Source organism: Hemicordylus capensis, chromosome 2 (genome assembly GCF_027244095.1).
Source record: "Hemicordylus capensis ecotype Gifberg chromosome 2, rHemCap1.1.pri, whole genome shotgun sequence".
NCBI lineage: Eukaryota > Metazoa > Chordata > Lepidosauria > Squamata > Cordylidae > Hemicordylus > Hemicordylus capensis.
In genome coordinates this window covers 144045829-144068957 of record NC_069658.1, presented here as the reverse complement: position 1 = coordinate 144068957, position 23129 = coordinate 144045829, and the positions used below count along the sequence as shown (strand labels likewise).

Sequence of the window (23129 nt, the reverse complement as noted above, 5' to 3'; positions counted from 1 at the left end):
ACCCGAATTTCGAGCACGAAAAATTCGGGTGATTCGGTTCACGGTTGATTTTTGGTGAATTTTTAAAGTTTTAGTGACTTTGGGGCAGTTCGGGGGCATAGCATGGGATCTGGGCAAAAGGAGTGGGGTGGGGTGGTAGTGCCTAATGGGTGCAGGCTACCACCCCAATTTCAGGGGGATTGGGCCAAGGGCTGATTTTTGGTAAATTTCTGAAAATTTCATGTCTTTGGGGCAGATTGGGGCATATTGGGGCAGAAAGTGGGGCCTGGGGCAGAATAGTGGGGTGGGGTGGTAGTGCCTAATGGGTGGAGGCTACCACCCCAATTTCAGGGGGTTTGGACAAAGGGCTGATTTTTTGAGAATTTTTGAAGTTTTAGTGACTTTGGGGCAGTTTGGGGGCAGAAAGTGGTCCTACCCATGTTTGGGAGCTGTGTGTGCTCCTAATTTTCAGTTGTGTGGAAGCAAGTTAAGTGGAAAACCTGGGTAGAAATGATTGTGTGGAAGCAAAGTAGGAGGGAAAAACTTCTGAGGTGTGAATTCTCATTCTATCATAGCAAATGAGATATTTTTCAATTAAACGACTCTCATGACCCCACTTTCACTTTTTCACACTTTCCTTTACTATGAATAATATGAGGAAGTAATCAGTTTAGCACACTTCACCTTATGAAGACAAACCTCATACAAATAAATTCACCATAGTTCACCCCTCTGCCCAATTACTCTTAAATTGGGGATGGGTGGTAGCCTCCAGCCATTAGGCACTATCTACCAGCCCACCCCACTCCTTTGGGGCAGATCCACTTTCTGCCCCCAATCTGCCCCAAAGACACCCAAACTTCAAAAATTCTCAAAAAATCAGCCCTCTGCCCAATCCCCCTGAAATGGGGGTGGTAGCCTCCACCCATTAGGCACTACCACCCCACCCCACTATTTTGGGGCAGATCCACTTTCTGCCCCCAAACTGCCCCAAAGTCACTAAAACTTCAAAAATTCTCAAAAAATCAGCCCTTTGTCCAAACCCCCTGAAATTGGGGTGGTAGCCTCCACCCATTAGGCACTACCACCCCACCCCACTATTCTGCCCCAGGCCCCACTTTCTGCCCCAATATGCCCCAATCTGCCCCAAAGACATGACATTTTCAGAAATTTACCAAAAATCAGCCCTTGGCCCAATCCCCCTGAAATTGGGGTGGTAGCCTGCACCCATTAGGCACTACCACCCCACCCCACTCCTTTTGCCCAGATCCCATGCTATGCCCCCGAACTGCCCCAAAGTCACTAAAACTTTAAAAATTCACCAAAAATCAGGTTTTTGCCCAATCCCCCTGAAATTGGGGTGGTAGACTCTACCCATTGGGCACTACCACCCCACCCCAAAATTTTGCCCCTGGGCCCCTTTTTACCCCCATGAATCGATTCGGATTCAGATTCGGATTAAATCCGAATCCGAACCGAATCAAGGGTGATTCGGGTGACCCAGATTCGGGCACAAAACAGAACAGGGGTGATTCGGTTCGGGTCCGAGCCGAATCACCCGAAATCCCGAATTGCACACCCCTAATACAGCATGCAGCAAAATTACTTCTCTCACACAAAGCAGTCACAAAACTCACAGCCTCAATACACTGACAGGACATTCAGACCCTTGCGGTCACAATATACTATACCCCAAGAGAACCTCGACTTGTTCCTCTTTTTGCTAGATGCTAGGTGCCGTCAAATTGATTGATCGGATCAACTTCCTCCTTTCCTCCTGTGTGCCGTGCCTGAGCCACCCTCCCTGAGGGAGAGAGCCCGCTTCCTCCTATCCTCAAATTAGGGTTTTAAGTACCCCTATCCCTTTGCCCCCACACCAACAGTGATTGGATAAGGAAGGGGTCCTGACCATCCATGACCCTTCGGTAACCTGTTCCATTTGACATTTAATATCATTGGCTAGGGAAGGTCCGAAAGAGGAACCAGGTGTAGGTCGAGTGACCCCCTCCTTCAGATGGAACACTTGGGAGGGAGCATTCTCAATATGAGTTACCGAAAAATGAGGAAGTGTGTCTGAACTGACAGGCCAATTCTCTCTAGATTTAGACAGAAGCCTTTTGTGGGGGTTGTTTTTGACAGCATGGAAAATTTGCTGAAACAGGGGGACTTGGCATTCACTCATGGGTTCATGCTAAGATCAAGGCCCAAACCGTGTCAAGCAACCAGACTCGTCAAGCATTTACCTAATACAATATGGCTAACCTATCTATGCACATATGCAATATAAAATTATCTCAATTGGATCTTACAATGGCACGGGAGCCCAGATGATCAAAATAAAAGGTAGGACAGGCTTTGCTTGTGTTCTCCCTCACTTTTAACCTGGGCTACCCAGAGTCTGAGCTGCTAGCTCGGGGGGGCTACCACTGCTGCAGATTCAGAACAGCCCTGTAGGACCAGGCCCAATGCCCATCTAGTTTCACACAGTTGCCCACCAGTTGCCACTAGAAGCCTACAGGCAGGAGTCGAGATTAACATGGCCACCATGAGCCATTTTTGGAAGGGCAGTAGATAGATAGATAGATAGATAGATAGATAGATAGATAGATAGATAGATAGAACAGCCTTATTATTTTCTCACTGAGTCAGTTCATACATTCCACAGTGAGCCACCCAGTGTATAGTACGTAAATGTAGAAAAATCTATCTCCATGACTGAAGCAGCATGGAAAGGCAACAATTCTTGGGTAATCAGCCCACCTTTATGGTTGTGAGCTGAGCTGCCAAGTCCTGAGTAATCCAAGTGATGTATGCACATGTGGGAGCCTGCCCAACAGTTTCCCCCCTTGCCTACTACTCTTCTCTCTTCCCAAATGCTGGTTTGGCTTAACAGCAGAGCCGGGAAAGATAGCCATACGGTGCAAGAGTCACTTGAAGGAATCTGTGTACCATATGGACAACTTGGCAAGGTAAGAAAAGCTAAAATAACAGACATCTGATAGGCCAACAAAACCGGTTCCCTGGAATGTGTTTGCTGTTTCGTGCCATTTACGTAAGATGTACATCTTTTAGAGAGAGATGCAAAAGTAAACATGGCCCTGGGATTTGCTGCCAAGCAAGTGAGAGATAAATTGAACATTTCATACCCACAAAATGCAGCTCCTGAGCATATGGATACCCACTTCTTCCCAGCAGGCGCAGGTTCCTTGTACAGAATGGATACTTGGGGAAGGTGATTTTAAGGGCAAGGAAGGCATGTAAAGGGAAAAAAATTGCGATGGCTGCAAATTAAAGTCTACCACCCTGGCCTTCAAGAAAATGGCATGTCAAAAGCTTGCTTGGTTTATGAAATCAAACTGCTTGAGCAGACAAAAGGGAAAGCATTGCAAAAGGAATCCACTCATTGTGCCTCTAGTCAGTAGTCCCCTTCCCAGCCAGGCATGCTGGAATTAGCTTCCAGTGCTGAGATGATTCAGCCCAAATTCTAGAATATCTTGAGAGCTGAGCACCATTAGCCTGCCAGTTCAATGATATAACTTAATAGTCATATCTATTTATGACTATTAATCATACATCAATATTTATGATCTATGTTTTATCAATATTTATTTATGTAAACCACTGTGGGAACTTTTGTTGTAAAGCAATATATAAATATTCATCATATTTGACATATTCGTATTAATAGCAGAATGATCACATAGTGTAGTTTGTTTTCGGCTGTCTTGTTTATTTATTTATTTAATATACCACCCTTCCAAAAATGGCTCAGGGTGTTTTACATCAAAACAAGAACAATTAAAATCAATTAACAATTTAAAATCAAAACTGTATTAAACAATTAAAATCATTTAAACATTAAACATTAAAATCATTTAAAACCAACATTTAAAAAATTTAAAAGCATAAATATAATTAATAGCCTGGGTGAATAAATGTGTCTTCAGTGCCTTTTTAAAGGTTGCCAGTGATGGGGAGTATTATACTCAATACAGCACAACCACATGAATATATGTTCTTGATCTGAATACCAAATAAATCCTAACCCCCCCAAAAATCAAGAATCAATTGTACATACTTATAATAAATTTATTAAAAATATGGTTTACAGAGTAGACAACAATCTAAATAACTTTACATAATGACAAACTTGGACATTATATATAACAAATGTTTACAATACATTCTCTCCAGAGTTGCAATATAGAATTTCTCAATTACATTCGCTGTAAGACCCTTCTGTTTGTAAAATATAATCCATAACTGGTATCCACCAAACACGTTTCGACTATACAGTCTTTCTTCAATAGTGGCTTTTCTACTCCAGCTTATTGCAGATGAATATATAGTTACTGCTTATCAAGTTCAGTTCACTATATCTGAAGAGAAAATGGCCTTCTAGTTGGTCCACATTGCTGAATGGTCTTGTATGCTGAAAGTTCCCATCAAGTGGTGAGCAGGCTGGGCTTTCCCCCTTACTCTGTTTTACTTGCAAGAAGTTTTTCTTTTTTAAACGTAGAGGAGCCTTCACAGGTGGCATTCCTGCTTCAGCCTGAAGTGGTACAATTCATTTTACAACCTCAGGATCCTTGTTTTGCTGCATGAATAGACCAGGCCCCTTTCTATAAAGGATTGAAGATGGGTAGGATAAAGTCATGGAGGCAGAAGGGACCACTAGGGGAAGGAACTCTGATGGCTAGAGAATGTACCCATGTGCCCCAATTCAGTGTACATTTGATCTGAATTAACTCCCACTTCTCTCAAGTCCATGCACATATCAAGAGTGCAACTCTAGGGTGACCAGTGCAAAAAGGAGGAGAGTTCTTGTTCCTGCTGCTCATAGGGTGTGACAGCTAGGGTCTGTTTTGTATCACTGGGAAAACATGTTGTCTTCAGTGTGGTGGAGTAGTGCTTCACACCTGTTATTAAGAGGAATTGTCATCTTGATTACTAGGTTGATGGGTACTCAGCTAAGCAATTTGCAATTGATTGCCTTCTGCAGGATTGGACAATGCATTGTGATTGGTGAGTGAGGGCACCACAACAAAGCGCAAAGTAAGAAAGGAAGATCTTTGTTTTCTGATTCTGATTGTCCCTCTCTGTTGCCTTGCTGTGGGGCACAAACCTTGACAACAATCAATCTCACACTAGTAAGAGATGCTAGCAGCCTAATAGCATCTGTTTAATGAACCATCTTTTGTGTGTGTGTAGACCACTTTGAAAACCTTTATTGAAAAACAACATATAAAGATCCATGGTCCCAATAATAGTAGTGGTAGTAGTAATTGTCGCTGTGCCTAGTGGCCTTTTGCAATGTATGTGGGGCTGCCTGAAAATGATTCAGAAACAGCAGTTGGTACAAAATGAAAATATGGCTGCAAGAGACTGTTTTCAGGCCCAATTCAAAGTGCTGGTTTTAACCTTTACAGTGTGAATGGCCTGGGATCAGGTTACCTAAAAGGATTCCTTGCTCCATGTCCATACCTGGTAAGATCTTCTTTGGCAATCTTGTTCCAATTGTCCCCGCCAAATGAGATGATGTGGATAGGCTACTAGGGAGAGGGCATCTTCAGTGGTGGCACTAAATTTATGGCATAGCCATCTCTGTGAGGCTCACCTGGCACCATGATTATGTTCTTTTAGATGCCAGGTGAAGACCTTTTTGTTCACCTGGGCCTTTTAAAAAAAGATTTTGTTTTGTTTTTAGTTGCATTTTACTGTAGTTTTCTTTGTTTTCAGTTTATTGTGTTTTTTATTCTATTGTTGTTTTACAGTTTTACATTGTAAGTCACCCTGAGAACAAATGTTATGGAGCAGCCAATAAATAAAGTTGTTCATTCATTCATTCATTCATCCATTCAAAACAAACTTACCTAAGTATATTGTAAGAGTGAGATCAGACATCATACAGACCTAAGGCTATCACCCCATTCACACATAATGCAGAACTGAGGCTCCAAAGGACCCCAAGTTCCGCCCTCCCACCCATGCTTACCTGTCCACAATTGGATGAAACTGTCTGGAACCGAACTGCAGTCAGGGAAACTGCAGAGAGGAAGGCGAACTGTCTGTGTGGGTTTCCTTCTGGAATGAAGGACAGCCCCAACAGCTAATCACAGAGAGAGGGAGGAGCTTCCTCCCTCAACTCTGGTTACAGCCAACACAGCCTGCAGTTCAGATTTCAGATGTACGGCAGGCAGCTGCAAACCTCAGGAGCAGTGAAACTCACTACAGTCCAATGTTTCAAAAGGGAGTTTGGGAAGGGAAACATTGGGTCACTTTTCTGACAGGACAGGGCTTTCATTAATTCGGTCATACAGGAAAGTCAACCTCAGGCTCTTTTAACTCTGGTTTCCCATTACTTGTGAATGGGGCCTATGTTAAAACTAAGTTTTAAATATGTAAAAATAAGTTTTAAAGTAATCTAAGTTAATTTAAATAAACCAAAGTTCCTCATGATGTATGAACCAGCTGAGTCTTGCAATACAATCCTAGCCATGTTTATCCAGAAATAAAGCCCAATATTATCAGAGTTGCAGAGAGTAGAATGGGGGCCCAAGTTCACCACAGTTCCCAGCGTTCCTACTGGGCTGCATGCCAATGACTCCCCTCGTGTGTGACATCACATGCGAGGGGGCATGGTCAGAGCCCGGATGGCCCATGCAGGCCCTTTGGAGCTAATTCCCAGCAGGCATTTGTTGGCTGGGTACATCTATTTTCCTTTCTCTCCCTTGCTATAGGGAGAAAAAGGAAAATAGATGCACCCTACCAGCAAACACCCGCTCATTTCCCAGCTGGGTTTGGTGTGGGGTGCATGTTTTCTTCGGTTTCTTGCTCACAGAGATAACGAACAAAACACTCACCCAGCAACAAACCTGGCTGGGAAATGAGTACCAACTGGAGCTCAGCGGGAGGGCTGAGTCAGGCGGCCCCCCAAAACCAGGTGGCCCGGGTTCTTTGAACCTATTTTAGCTTTGCCCCTGAGTATTATCAACAATGCTTCTCTCCTTTTCAGCATGTTTAGGATTACATCCTTAAACGTTTTTAACTTTTTCAGATTTCTGCATTTTAGAGAAATGCATCCCTTTACAATTAATTGGAATTCACTTGTAGGAAATGTATTGTTATAGGGATGCTATTGTGTTGAATGTAGCATAGCTCTCTCATCCTTTACTTTTCTTGATCCTTTACTTTTCTAGGGTGCCTGCTTAATAGCCTCTGATAGTCAGTCGATGTTCCTAGAGCTAAGAATGCTGGTGGCACCCTACCTGACAGACAGTAAAGACTGTTTTGCCATTTGGAAGGTGGCCAATAAAGGAGAGAGAGAGAGAGAGAGAGATGGAGTTTTTATGTGTGGCTGTCAAGAAGCAGCATTGGGGGACTGCAAGGGTGTACTACTGATTTGGGAGGTAGGACACCACTGCCTTGAAGGCTAGTACTGACTGATGAGGGTAAGCTTCCTTCCCCCTGCTTGAATGCTACCAGCTCTGAAGTTCAATGTCTAATTGAAGAGCCCCTGGTGGCGCAGTGGTAAAACTGCTGCCCTGTAACCAGAAAGTTACAAGTTCGATCCTGACCAGGGGCTCAAGGTTGACTCAGCCTTCCATCCTTCCAAGGTCGGTAAAATGAGTACCCAGAATGTTGGGGGCAATATGCTAAAATCATTGTAAACCGCTTAGAGAGCTCCGGCTATAGAGCGGTATATAAATGTAAGTGCTAATGCTAATGCTAATTATTCAAGGATGCTTCCAAGCAACTGGCGGATGAAATAAGGTCCAAACTTGATGTGACATTAGTCCTGCCATTGACCTTCATGTGCTTGTTTCTTCCCCTCTAGGTGGAAATAGCAGCAGAAGGGAAGACATGATCAGGTTCAGGACTCATGGCAACTTCCCTATTGAAAGAGGTGGCAGCTGTGGGAGGGGTCATCTTCATCAGAGGCACAGTGTGGGAGTAAAGGGTTAAAAAAATCTCTCTCCTTCTCCAAATGCAGCCCCAATCCTGATTAGGCCCCTCCATAGCTGCTGTTTCCACTTGAAAAATCAAACCTGCAAGGGCCAATGATGTGATTAACATCACATCAAGTTTGGTCCTGAAACTGGAAATAATTACTCATTAAAGCTTCCGCAAAAACAATATGGTGAGCTCCCTGCCACTGATTCGGTTTTTTAATAAGCTCTGTTGACCTTCCATTAAGGTTCAGGCATATAACAGTTGTTCAACTTTAATCGTCTCTTTAAAAAAAAAGAGCTGTCATGTAATCACTTGATTATTAAAATGTCAAGGGTATTTGCTTTAATAAAAATCATACTGGCTGCCTTGGAGAGATAATGAAATGGTGGGAAGGGAGACAAAGGGACAACTTTATGTAATTACAGTGTGGGGGAACCATCCTTACTGCACTATCCCACTGCTCCTGATTCCTATTCCTGGTTGTAGTCACAACTCTGCCCATTTCAAAAACATGTATAAACCCTAACACACCCCTATCATAAGAGTAACCCTGATGAATCAGACCGTACAGGATCAGAATGATACACTGCAGAAGCAATATGAGAGCCAATCACATCGTTGATTGGGGAAAAAAATCCCATGTAAGCAGAATTCCAATGGCTACCATACTATTTCAGACATAGAAATTTGACCATAAATTGATCATAATAAGATTTAAGAAGATTAATTCTCTCTGCTTTTTTTGGTGTGTGGAGGGGTGGAATCCATATTTTAAAGACAGGTTTTTAAAAACCTTTCCCTGAAGCCCTAGTGAAAGGATAGAAGTTGTCTATTTCTCCAGATAGCTGTTCTAACTCCCAATATATATTTTTTCTGAATCACAAATGAATCATTGGGGCTTTTGTTGTTGAATTGCCAAAAACCTGCTGTTAATAGCATCATTCGAAAAAGGGAGGAGGAGGAGGAGGCAGCAGGAGGAGGCAGCAGGAGGAGGAAGAGGAGGGGTAAAAGATCTAGATTATTTCCCCTGCATCCCAAGTAACATGCTAAAGTTGTTAGAGAAGAATATGACATAAGAGCTCCTTGTAGTACATGGCATCACTTCCAATTCGCCATGTATCACAGTGAGTCAGTCACTGTGATTAATGAGTGTCTTTGCAATCTTAGATGACATGGAAAGCAAATTTCATCCATGTCAATTTCCTCAGGGAAATTTCTGTTTGTTCTCAGAAATTTCCGTTTGAACTCTGGGAATTGTTCCGTTTGTAAGGTGCTGCCTAAGCAAATTGATTTAGGACTGGGAAGCATGGTTCACACAACCGTCCCCAGGGCAGGGAGAGGAGAGGAGGCAGGGACGAACCTACCTTGTCCCCAGACGATCAGTATTTTACTATGTAGTGTACGGCTCACGCTCCCAAACAATTTGCACTGCATCAAGTAGTGAGGATCTCTGGGGGCCGGGAAAATGAGTCGCAGCCTCCGGATATCCCACAACGCATGATGTGATAAGTGTGGCGCATTGGGGGACTACCCCAGGAGTCGGGCCCTCTAGGCACCTGACTTTAGGAGTCGGACCCTCTAGGCAAGCAGCCCAAGCACACACATGATCCCGGCCCTGGGGTGGAGGGTGCACTCATGCCCTCTAACCCCGGTAAAAGGCTGAGTTAAAAACTCAGGCTTGGAGCCGAGGCAGTGCTGGGATCAGGCTTGATCTCAGACGTGCACATGAGCAGCTAAGCCCAGGGTGGGCTGCCGAAGCCTGAGTGTGGCTGCTCGTGTGCACAGCCTCACTGAGTAGTGAGTAATGCTGGGTCCCCACATGCAGAAGAAGAAGGTGGTATATTTGACTGTACTGCTTTGGGAAGCTCGCCGATATTTTACACACACACACACACAAAATATGAAGTGCTACAACACCTTCAGAGCATGTTACCACCTCTTTGTGGAGCACGGGAAGACCAGGCCTCTGTCACTGAAGACGCAGCCTCTGGAAACTCAAGTGAATGGTCACGCGATCTGAAGAAGAGCAGGCAGTGGACTTCCATTGGAAGAAGACCTGCTGTCGGATTCTGACCTTGAACTGCAATGGAGACTCCCCAAGTGAATATCAGTCCATTCCCAAAGAGCCAGCAGACCTGCCTAGAAGCACAGGTGGCCCAATATGCTTTGCTGCCTGAGGCAGAAAACCCAGGTCTACCCCTCGTCAGGTTGGGAACAACACACCGACCTTTTTCTTCCCTTTCAATTGTACTCCCAAACTTCCTGTTTGAGGAAGGCTAACACTAGGGTTGGTTCTGCCTAAGAACTATATAGTTCTACTGTATATATATAAACAAACTATATATTAACATAAAGCTTCAGGCCCCTTTAAACTCTATACAGCTCCGTGAAGAGGAAATATTTTGAACCATCATCGGAGCCTGCTCTTAAATATATCGTCCACTTATAGCCAGGGGTGCACATAGGTAATTTTGGAGTTTGGACCTGAAGGGCTTTGGAGCCCCCCACCCCACCCCGCTTGTGGGCTGTGGGGTGGGGATGGGGGCAAGTTAAATCTTTTTTAAAACTTTTTTTATTTTTTACTCTCTGTCTGTGTGCAGAGATTCCCTAAATGAGCTGAAAATGGCCTGATCTGTCATTTGGGAGACAGGCAGGCTCAGAGAAGGAGCTCTTGCTGCCTCTTCTGCCTCCCCACCTTGGTCTCCACTCGAGTGCCCGCACACCCTGCAAGCCGCCCTGTCTCCGCTACCATCCCCACTGCAAAGCAGCAATTGAAAAAAGTATTTAAAACAAAAGATTTAATTTGCACAGCGGGGCGCGCTCGGGGCAGCCAGAACATTTGGAGGACCCCTTGGAGACAGGAGGCCACGGACCAAATCCTCAAGGCCCATGGCTAAGTATGCCTCTGCTCACAGCATACTTGCCCCTGGTGGGCCTTTGGAACAGACTGTTGTTCTTAGAGGTCTCATTGTGTCTGGTAGCTCTTTTTCCTGATCTGAGTCTCTGTCTCCTGTCTTTCCATGCAGCCAGCTTCCTCCTCTTGCACCTGTTATCCAGCCAGGTGTGTTCACTCAAACCTCAGTGGGCCAAGGAGCCCAACCAGCCAACATGGGACTCATGTGTGCATAATAGCACTGGACTGTTGCTGTAGTTTGCAATCACCTGGTTCAGAATATAATTTGGAGTCCGGGACATAGCTATAATTGAGTCGATGGGTTCAAAGAACCCGGGGCCCCAAGCTCCAGAGGGCCCTCCAGATCCACCCCTCCCTATTTTCTTCATTAACTCCCTCACTCTGAGGGCCGCTGGGAAGAGGGGTCAACACAGCCCCCTTCCCCCTAGCTATGCCCCTGTTTTGAGCAGTTTGTAATACTTGCTCCGATATATCATTCACTGAGCATCATGTCCCCTGGAAGTTCTGCTCTGGTTTGGAAGGTCAAATATGATTCGTTCATATGACAACAAACCCATACCCTCCAACACTGCACCGATGAAAACAGGGCTATACTGTGCATGTGCAGAGGGCGTGGCCAAGCAGCCCGGGAGGTGCTGTGTACAGTTCATGAGCCCTAGTAGGGCCAGATGTGTCAATTCCCCTGCATGCTGGATAGCACGCATGCACACACACACACACACACACCTGGCTGGAGCAAATTCCTTTGTAGAGGGGCTCTAATGCTTCTATAAGATCCGAGTGGTGTACTTGGGGGCCCCGAGTTCTGAAAGTGGTTGGACCTGAGTGGCCAGAATGTTTCAGTCCAGCTGGCTCTTTCCCCTTCCTGCTTGGCCCTTTCAGCAGTGAGGTCCCAGTAGGAGCTGCAAAGACTCTAGGGATGCTCGGATATTCCATATCCCATGGGCAGCTCTTGCGCCAGATCAACATACAGTTGCAAACCTGGGCTTCCCAGCTACCATCTGTTAGGGCTGGATCATGCCCACACTGTGTGGTGTACATCCCACTGATTGGAATAGTATTGGACTGAAGTCTTTAAATCTAAAAGTAATGCCGAATTCCAGCCTTGCCTAAGCCTGCAGAAGCAGCCAGGTTAAGGTTGTGTTATGGCGTAATGACAGCCTATAAAGCAGTGCTTAGAAGCAATAATGCTATCTTTTCTTCTGTCACGATATCTCTGAATTTAGTTTCCAGAGTAGCTTAACTCATTACAGCCGGGGCAGCTCTACCTGAAGATAAACTAACTGGAGATAAAGCTGATGTAGTTTTCCGGACTCAAAATTGTCTAGAGAAAATAAAAATGCCAAAACTTGGGATATGCCTTCAGCAGCAGTTTTCAGTTGGATTGTCCTATGATAGGGCTGATTTAAGCCCTGTTCAGACAATATGGTCATGCACATGACCAAAAGTGCTGGCGGGGTGGAGGGTTGGCTGGGAGGCAGGCTCCTGCCTTCCTCCCCACAAATGATCACATTGTGTTAAGAGGCTCTGCCGCTCATGTGGCACATGAGCCATGCTGAAGCGAGCAGCAGGGCAGGAAGCTGGAGGAGGAAGTCCTCCAGCATCCCTCTATGCACCACACCATGAGCATGGTACACTGAGAGATCCTCTCTCCTCTGGGTGCTCTTTCTGCCTGGCTTCTGTTCCACCTGGCCCTGCTCTCCACAGCAGTACAGGTGGGTCTACATTGCCCGCTTTATGCTGCGGGACATGTCAGTCAGTGTGTGAATAACTGTACATGCAGCTCACTGTACATAAAATGTGAATAGGGCTATAGTGTAATGGCTATCTGTGTGAGCTAGGAAGTCCCCAGTTCAAATCCTCCCATCAATCTGAAGGATAGATTTCACTCTGACTGGAGTTAGAGTTCAGTCTAACTGGTCTGAATTCTAACTGGGATGGGGCCAAAGCTCTGTAGTAGAGTGTCTGCTTTGCATGCAGAAGGTCCCTGGTTCAATTCCTGGTATCTCTAGGTAGAGATGGGAAATACTTTTGTCTGAAACCTTAGAGAGCTTCTGCCAGTCATTGTGCAGAGCTAGATGGACCAAGGGTCTGACTCAATATAAGGCAGCTTTCTCCTATGTGTTTCCCCCAGGCTTCATGGGTGAATGGGGATTTGAACCTAGGTCACACCAGTCCGAGTCTAATATTCTTTCCACTGCACAGCACCCACTTCCAAGAATTCTACAATTGGTACAGTATGAAAACCCCAAGAATTATCATTCATTACAGCAATTTACAGAGAATGCACTTTGACTGGAAAATGAATAAGACTACTAATGATTTTCTGCTTTGCAGTATTTCTTATCTCTCAGAATGTATCATGTCTCTGTCATGTTACATCCTAGGGAGTACAATAATCAGCCCAATCAGCTATTAGCTGCTGTTTATGAACTCAGTTGTTATGAGTTATGTAAGTAAATGCATGACTGGACAGAGATGGAGGGGGGAAGGGGCCATAACTTAGTGGAAGAGCATCTGCTTTGCATGCAGAAGGTCCTAGGTTCAATCCCTGGAATCTCCAGGTAGGGCTGGGAATGACGTCTGTCTGAAACCTTGGAGAGCAGCTGTCAGTCAAAGCAGACAATAGTGAGCTAACTGGACCTAGGGATGTGCACAAAATGCAATTTGAGCACTGAATCACTGCACATCTCCTGCAGCTTTAATAGGGAGGAGAGCAGGTCCATACCTGCTCCTCCTCTGCTCACCGCCACAGGAAGTTTGGTGGCACTTCCCCCAGCTATGATCATGTGCCAGCGAGGCATTTCCCAGCTGCCCTCACTTGAAGCCAGCATGCACATTGTCTCCACACATGCATGGTGGCCATTTGCATGGTCAGCATGGTTGCTACCATGTAAATGGCCGCTGCACATGCACAGAGGCCATTGCATGCCAGTATCGCATGAGGGCAACTGGGAGACGCTCTGATGGCATGCCATCATAGCTGGGGGCAAGCACCACCGAACCTCCTATTGCAGTGAGTGGAGGAGGAGCAGGTATAGACCTGCTCTCCTGCCTGTTAAAGTTGCAGGGGATATGCAGCAATTCAGTGCTCGAATTGTGTTTCGTGCAGATCCCTAATGGTCTGAGTACAACTGGAAAGGCACAGGCAGATTCATGCATCCATAGTCCTCACTTAGTGACCGAAACATCAAGGTCTAACACTACAGATTTGATTTGATTTTTTAAAATCACCTTGCATTGCCACAATTGTGGAGGTTTTCAGGGAATCCAGTTTATACCCTCAGGTGCTCATCATTGAGTGTACAGTAATCAAATGTACAGAAATCTAGTGAGAGATGCATGCAGGTGTGAGTGAACACCAGGGCCTTTTCTAGGGGCTGAGAGGGGCAATTGCCCCGGGCCCTAAATACTGGGGGTGGGGGTATCCAAAGTATAGCTCAATATGTGAAATGATCAGTTCAATCCTTTCCATTCAAGGCAGTAAAATGACAATAAAACATCAGAATCAAGAGTTATTTCAGTGTTTTGGGTTATTACATTGACACAGGATGCAGTGGCTGACAAACTGCACAATGCTACACACATAACCAAACATAATGCTTGAGCAGCTATGCAAGAGTGCTGCTGCACACACTTACAAATGGTGCAAATGGAATTTTGCAAAAGAGCGCCCATTGTATATAATCAATGACTGTGCTGTTGCATACCACCTCTGTGCACAATGTTTGTGCTTGCACAATATGTTGTGCAACTGTGCAAATGTTATGTTCTACCACTGCAAATGTTATGTTCTAGCACATGTGTCATGTTGTGTAGCATGTCATCTGGAGAGAAGAAACTGGGGGGTGGCTCAAATGTACATTCTGTCTTTGGGCGTCTCAGAATCTTAAAAAGACCTGACCAGCACATCATCACTTCGAGAGGCTCAAGGGAGTTGGGATTTAGAAGGATGTAGATTGAGTTTGTAATAACATCTCATCTTGAGATTGGTAGAACTGAGATGAAATGCACTAGTCTGGAGAATCCAGTTGCTCGCTTCCCAATTCGGCAACATGGCTTTTTTGCCCCAGCCCTGTGCACAAGGAGCACATGGCAGAGATTGGAGCCCAGTGACTCCTATGTGTGGAGGGGGCGGGACTTATGGCCTACAACGGCTGTTCAGGGTTTCTCCCTCAGTCCGTCCTCAGCAGGCACCCTCCCGCCCTTCCCTTGGGTACAGTCTGGGCTTGCTGGTCACTGTTTGGGGCAGGGGAGCAAAAGGCTACTGATGAGCTTCCATGGGTTTAAAGCCACCTGATTGTACAACAATCGCCTGGATACAGATGTTATAATATTACTTATTTGAAATAACTTCTTCCTTTTATTGCATCCTGGAATATGTCTTGTGAAGCTGGGCCTAATAAAGTGGAAACTGGTTTGAACTGAGTGAGTTCACCTGATTGTCCCTGGGTGCATGTCTTTTTTCACCTGCCTCTGACTGTACTAGTTAGTTAGTTAGTTAAAGTTTTCCTCTCCTGGTCACAATTTGGCAGGTATAGTGCCCTGGGAAGTAACATCTAAGCCTTGGTAAGCACCTTCAGGTAAGTGTTTGGCTATGCAGCAGCCAGTCAGATCCCTTGGAGCTTGGCAGATCAGGGAAGTCTGACCTAGCCTGGTCTACCCTGTCAGGCAACATCCCCTGAAAAGGCTTGGTGGCTTCGGAGTGGGGTGTCACCAAGGACAGAGACCTGACCTTCGGCCCGCTAAGAGGGGCAGACTGCACTTTAGAGCTATGGGGCTGCCTGGAGCCAAGGTGTTTTCACCCATGTGAATTAGGCTAGGCTGCCACAGAGGTGGCACACCTTTAGGGACCACACTGTGGGGGTGGAGAGTCAATCCCAGTTTCCATTGCAGCTTCACTGAATTTTATAGTAATAAAATTGTGGCCCTTTCCTCATAATTCTCTGTGTCTCGTGTCTTCTTGGGGTGTGGGCGCAAAGGGGAAAACCAGGTGAGTGTGCAATATGGACAGCAGGTAGATATATAGATATAGATATAGATATAGATATAGATATAGATATAGATATAGATATAGATATAGATATAGATATAGATATAGATATTTAGGCAGCCTTTCCACAAAGAGTGCCTCTAAAACGGTCTAAGTGCACAATTTTAAAAATTACAATAAAATCTGAGACAAGCAATAATTAAAACAAGCCACAATCAACAGGATAATCAAGAACAGGACAAGAACTAAAACAGCAGTAAAACAGCTGAGCAGGGGATTCAGGTGTGTGTGTGTGTGTGTATAAAGATGTTTGGGCCTCATTGACTGATTGACTGACTTGCTGACATGAAACTTTCAAACCAAACCACAAAAGCTAGAAGCATGCTGTTTTACAAGTAGGTCCCATACCTCACCCACACTACCAGAAAAATAAAAATAAAAAATTGCAGAAAAAATGCTTAAATTGCTGGAAAATGAGGGGAAACTCTCCCACTGGAAACACCTGGAGAATTAAACCATTCCTCAACCCTTGTCAGTTTTCTCAAGTAATCTTTAAAACAGAGAGTCTGGACATTCACTGAATTACAAAGCAGTGAATGGACAAACAATATTTTCCCAGTTCACTCCATTTCAATCCATGTCAGATTCCATGGAAAGTGCTTCAAAAACTGCAAAAACACAAAAAAGCTTAAGTGGTGGAGAGATGAATATAGTGTTCTAAACACATAAACACATCTGGACATCCACTAGCAACGACCGAAGGGAGCATGCATGGCCATTTTGTGGTATAAGAGGAATGCTTGTAAACTGCAAATGTGTGTGTGTGGGGTGTGTGTGTGTGTGTGTGTGGTTAAATAGAGAGTGTACACAAATCAACAGAGGACAGTGCTTAGTGCCCAAGTCTCAGTATGTTGCTGGAGAACATGAGGATTTTATATACTGACTGGTGACTGTGTCCAAGTGGAGAATGTGCATCATCAACAGGCAAAGCATGGATTACTCTTCTTCTTATGATAATATCATTTGAAACTATGAACATTGACCTGGAATTTGGGCATGTTCTCCTCAAAATCCAGTAAGTGCACACAATGGCCAGGGCTTTTGCATATCCTCCACTCAACTCATAATAACCATGATATATGTACTAGCCCTGTGCATGCTTGAAAATGTCGGATCTGATCCCAATCTGACCTGACCCAATTCTGAAAATTTTGGAATTGGATTTTTGCCCAATGGGCATGTTGGATATTGGGTTGGAGTCAGATTTCCGGTCAGATATCTGAACTTGCCGCACAAGTGGGAAAGCAGATGAGGGCCCACTGAAATTAATTTTAAGAGAATCGGCCAATTTCCTAATTTTTATGGGTTTTTGAAATATCCCATAAAATATTTGTTTCAAGCCAGAACTTTACAAAAACGTTTGAAACTGAAGACCCTCCTTGGACCATTATTCCACCAGCATGTAGAAGAACCTGCCCTTTGCCTTCATGAAAACAGAATGCGCCCCCCCTGCCAATTTCCAGAATGGATGGGCATACAGTTATGAAATCTATATGTACATGAAGTCCACATTGGCAGGACCCAGTGTAAAAAAATTTTTAAGTTTTGGGTTATCTGTTATAGGTTAGAAGTTATCTGATTTTTGAAAAAAATAAAATGACTAAAAATGTTAAAATCTGGCTTGGAACAAAACTTCTTTAAAGACCTGCTTACTTTTAAAAAAATCTTAAGGGATCTTAAGCCCCTCCTTGGACCATCATTCTACCCCAATGTGGAGGGAAAAGGAGATTCTTTTGATTTTATATTATTTTTTCTTCCCCATTGCAAGAATAGGCAGACCTTTTAAAAGGGATTAAAAGGACTTCACACCTTTTAATCCCTTAATGGCTAGAAGGGAAAGTGAGAAATTCTTTCTAACAACAGAAATGTTCAAAATACTTTCACCTTTATTGACTGTGTGTTTTTGCAATGGGAAAGGCAGAAATGAATATAAAATCAAAGGAATGCCCCTTTTTCTTCTCATGGGGTTGGAATGTTGGTACTAGAGAGGACGTCAATTCCAGAACATTTTGTAAAATTCTGGCTTGAAACAAACCAGATTTCACTATTTTTAGTCATTTTTTAAATATTTTTTTCAGAAATTCCCCCAACATCAGAGGAGTTACCCATAGCCTGGGGAAAATATTACAGAGTCCTACCAATGTGGGCTTCATGTGTGGCATATTTCATAATCATATGAAATCTGGAGACATAAAAGGGGGAGCAACAAGGGCATACTATTACCCCTTTTCATGAACGCAATGGGCAGATTCCTCCACATGTTGGTGGAATAACATTCCCAGGCGGGGTTTCAGATCCATAGCCTTTTGTAAAGTTTTGGATTTGTCACCATTTTAAGCTTTAAAAAAAAACAGAAACAAAAATTCACCAAAAATTAGAGAAATACCCAATTCTTATAAAATTGTAAAGTACAGGAGGACTTGACCTCCTTCCCCACATGTATGTCAAGTTTCAAGTCTCCAGGACCAGACAGTTATTTTTAGTGAATCTCTTTCAATTTCTCCATTCACCTTTGGGGAGGGGGGGATCCTATTTTTGAATGTTTTAAAATGGTGGCTTCTGCCATTTTGTACTTATGATCTCTCAACATGACTCCTGGCATGAATTCTGACTCTCTCACATCATATTGGATATTTCCTATCTGATATCGGGAAGTCAATATCGGATCAGAGATGTTAGATTATTTAAATCAATTTTGCAAATTTTAGATGAATTCTGACATTTCCGATCTGACTTTGCACAGGGATAATATTAATATGTATAAAGAGCAGTGTGCTCCTTTCCATCCAGACGGTCTCTTTACAGTAAAAGGCTTTTTGCTTATATCATGTTTCTCTTGTTGCTTCCTTAGGGGCTACCAAAGACATGGGGAAAATGTTGGGTGGAGAAGAAGAGAAGGACCCAGATGCTGCCAAGAAGGAAGAAGAACGGCAGGAGGCTCTTAGGCAGCAGGAAGAAGAAAGGAAAGCTAAATATGCCAAGATGGAGGCTGAAAGGGAAAACGTGAGGCAAGGGATTCGGGACAAGGTAGGATTTGCTTTCAGGCTAAGCCTGAAATATGGAATTACTTCAGCTTGGGTCTAGGCAACACCTGTGAATAGCAACATTGCATGGAAAAGCTAGGATTGAATCCCTGATGATGATGATGATGATGATTTATTAAAACAGTGATAGCAATTGTCCATCACAGTTGTATTACTCTTATCAGGGCATATCTAGGGGAAAGGGGGCCTGTGTTCACCCTTCTCCCCAGCGGCCCCTTGGAGTGAGGGAGATAATGAAGAAAATAGGGAGGGATGGAGTGGGCGGGAGGCTCAAGAGCAGGAGAGCCCGGGTTCTAGGAGCCCATTTGCTCAGTTATAGCTACACCCCTGCTTTGTTTTATAAAAAGATGGGTCCCCAAGAATCAAACAGTCTATATTTGAACAATAATGAAGATAGTCTTCAAATTAAAGGCATCCCTGTCTATATAATGGATAAGCTGATATAGATAGGGCTAGAGAAAACTATACATAATTTCCAATATTGTATTTTAATAGCTTTGAAGATGCCATATTTCTTGCTTTCCCCTTAACAGTATTTTCATCTGCTTGGTTGATTCAAGCAAGCAGCATTTCAGACAGACATTCCTTTGGAATGTCTACAAAGTATTGTCATATATTTATTTGTTTACTGCAATGAAATTACAACAGTGCATATAACATGACCGAGGATAGTAATAATATATGTGAGTAAAACTGAAAAAGAAAAAAAGAGGTAGGGAGAAAGATCCCTTAAACATAACTTGAACATAATAAGATACAAAGTATTGTCAAAGGTTTCAGGCCTTCATTCACTTTTGAATTTGCAAGCTGAATATATATCAAGTGTTAATTGTACATTATCTAACTGTGAATAAGAGATTCCCAGCCAACAAATAGTGAATGATGTCGTTTTCACACTTTCAGTTGCATTTGAGCTTCTCTCTTACTGTTTATTTGAGTGCATAGTCATTGTCAATGTGAAACAGAAGGTGCAAAAGATTTGGAATGCATTTGATCATTCTGGTCAATGTAGATTTTTGCATTCTCATTATAAACCAATTTGTGGCAGGAGGATGCACTTTAAGTTTTGTGTGAGAATACAAAAAGTGATGGTTCTTTGAATCTTTGCCTTTCTTTGAATTCAAAGCTGTACCTAGGAAACCATTGAGGAATTCATGATTTATGTATAATTGTTTGCTTTTGATATGGTTTTCTTTGGGAATGTCAGTTTTGTGAGTTATAGTTTTAATCCTCAGAAGAAGGCCTTGAAACGTGGAGAATCCAAATTTATTGCAAATATTAACATCTTTTTTCTCCAGGGTTTCCAGTATTGTGGAGGCATGCATCATTACCACATATCTCTAATTTCATTCTTCATCTCATCCATACTAGCTATGTGGTAAATGGAGAGCAAATTAAAATTTGGTTACCTTTCTTACAATTGCCAAATGTGTACTAGTGCCTTACTCCAGCCCCACAAAAGTGGTTGACATGACATGTTGAGGAAACATCTGGTGCTATCATGGATCTGCATCTTCGCACAGCAAGGCTGCTCTGAGCTCAACCAGAGTCTTGCCAAGCAGCAGAGTATGCACAAAGAGGAACCAATTTTTACTGATTCCCCTGTCTCTGTGTTCTTTGCCTTCGAGAAATATGTCCCTGAGGGCTGTGCAGCCTTCACTCACCAGGTTCATTTAACTAGGCCATTGCTCCTTGACTTCATTTGGAGAAGTCAAGAAGTCAACAAATAAATTCTAAATTTGGCTATATGCAAATGTGGATTCTCAACAGGCTTTTCAGTGCAGAAATGTAAAACAACCTATGAAATTAAATTACAAGACTAGAGAAGGAAAATATAGAAAGAAGTGCACTTAGCAATGGTAGTCATTAAACATCACAATACTGACAGTCTTTGTATTGTACAAAGCACAATGGAAGACATAGTTCAATCTAGATTTCCATCAGTCTGTGCACATTTTTGTTCTGAATCAGGAATATGAATCACTTGGTTGAATTCTTGCTTTGTTCCCTCCATGCATCAAAGGGTCTATTATTGCTTGCTGAATGGGAAAGTAGAATATTGCTACAGTACTCTCAAAAACAGACTGAAAGTTCAGCATGAAAAAAGGTTGTACTACAGTAGCAACAGCAAGAACGGGGCATATTTCATTTATTTTAAATTTAATATTGTGCAAATATAGTTTAGCTTAAACATCCCAGTTATTTGTTTTTAATCAATCAAGGGAAACTTGTTTTAAAAGCGAATGGGACAAAGATGAGAAAATTTCAGTAAAGGCTGATTCACACATCCAGCTTCATCACTTGAGAATTGCAATAAAGTAAAGGTAAAGTGTGCAGTTGAGTCGGTATTGGCTCCTGGTGACCACAGAGCCCTGTGGTTTTTCTTTGGTAGAATACCGGAGGGGTTTACCATTGCCATCTCCTGTGCAGTATGAGATGATGCCTTTCGGTATCCTCCTGTATTGCTGCTGCCTGATACAGGTGTTTCCCATAGTCTGGGGAACATACCAGAGGGGATTCGAACCGGCAACCTCATGCTTTCTAGGCAAGTCATTTCATTTGCAAATATGAGCAAATAAGGATGCCCTAGACTACAACATTCCAACTTATTGTCCTCCAGATGTTGCTAAACTACTACTCCCATTATCCCCAGCCACAATAAATTGTAGCTGGGAATGATGGGAGTTGTAGTTCAACAATGTCTGGAGGACCACAGGTTGCGAACTTCTGTCTTAGACAGAATGTTCACATTATCTCTGTGAAGAGTCATCTGTCAGCAATCAAATCACAGTTCAGACAGAAGGCAGCCCCACATGAGTGCTGGTGGAGGCAACCACTGAGCCTACAATCCAGCAACACTCAAGCAGAGGGGCTATTTGTTCAGTTTATTGCAGTCAGTGGGCCAGAAGTAGATATAAGCAACAATCGCGTACAACACAAAATATGGAAATTAAAATTCCAACAAAATTCATAAATAAAGAATAAGTGACTCACAATAATCCTCACCCCACAGAACAGTCCTACCATCTGCATTAGTTCACAAGTTGTTTCCTCATTCTTACAGCAACTGAGATAAATTTAGTAGGGATTTGCAAACTGATTCACCCATGAATTGATTTGGGTTGAATTGGTACAGTGATTCTACCCTGAATCAAATAACCCTGATAAAAGGAGCCAGATTCGGGGTAGAATATAATCATCCCCAATTCAACTCAAATTGATTTGGGCGCCATTTTGAGGCCTGTTTTGCTAGGTAAACAGGCCTCAAAATGGTGCTTCTTTCTGGGGATTGCTGGTCTACCAACTGGGATTGGCGGGCTGACAAGCTCTCCAAAACAAACTGATGCATTAAGTCCGGAGTAGAGGGTTGGTCCTCCCACTGATTCCAATTGGTAGACCAGCTCTCCCTGGCAAACCAGGAGAGCTGGTCTACCAATTCGGATTGGTGGGTTGACCAGCTCTCCAAGACGAACTGATGCACTAAGTCTGGAGCAGAGGGTTGGTCTTCCCACTGATTCCAATTGGTAGACCAGCTCTCCCTGGCAAACCAGGAGAGCTGGTCTAACCATTGGGATTGGTGAGTAGACCAGCTCTCTGAGGCAGGCTGACATAATAGTCTGGAGTGGAGGTTTGGTCTCCCTGCTGATCCCAATTGGTAGACCAGCTCTCCCCAGAAAACCAGGTTGAATCAAATTGCAGGTGCCCCTAATTGATTTGTCAAAAGCAGCTGTCTTGGCCAGCTGCCTTGACAAATCACCTCAATACGACCCGAACTGATTTGTGTGAATTGGGCACCATTTTGAGGCCCATTTTGCTGGAATCAATTCAGGTCAAGTTGGGGTGATTTGTCAAGGCAGCTGGCCAAGCCAGCTGCTTTTGACAAATCAATTGGGGAGGGGGGTGTCTGAGATTTGATTCAACCTTGAATCAAATTACAGATATTGATTTGTGCACACCCCTAAAATTTAGCAGCTAAACGTTATCTAACTTTATCCAATAATAGGTATTTAGTTACAAGATGACCAGATAGAGAAGATCTGTCTGGTAATGCTGGCAATATAGGAGTAATCAATTGTTGGTGGGCTCTAATGTAGTTGGGCTGTTTGTGAGAACCAGTGCCCATATGCAGAGCCTATTCGTGCAGAGGTATGATTTGTGCCATTGTAGCAGTTGGGTAGCCTTGGGT

General features: G+C 43.6%; 1 protein-coding gene across 2 annotated transcripts in view; it reads left to right on the top strand.

Annotated features, from left to right (window-relative positions):
• Nucleotides 1–23129, top strand: part of CPLX1 (complexin 1) — a 230267-nt gene that overhangs the window by 125936 nt on the left and 81202 nt on the right. For both annotated transcript variants that reach the window (XM_053292578.1, XM_053292580.1), the window contains exon 3: nucleotides 18751–18926. In XM_053292578.1, coding sequence (XP_053148553.1) covers nucleotides 18751–18926 — 176 coding nt within the window. The remainder of the gene's footprint in view (nucleotides 1–18750; nucleotides 18927–23129) is intronic.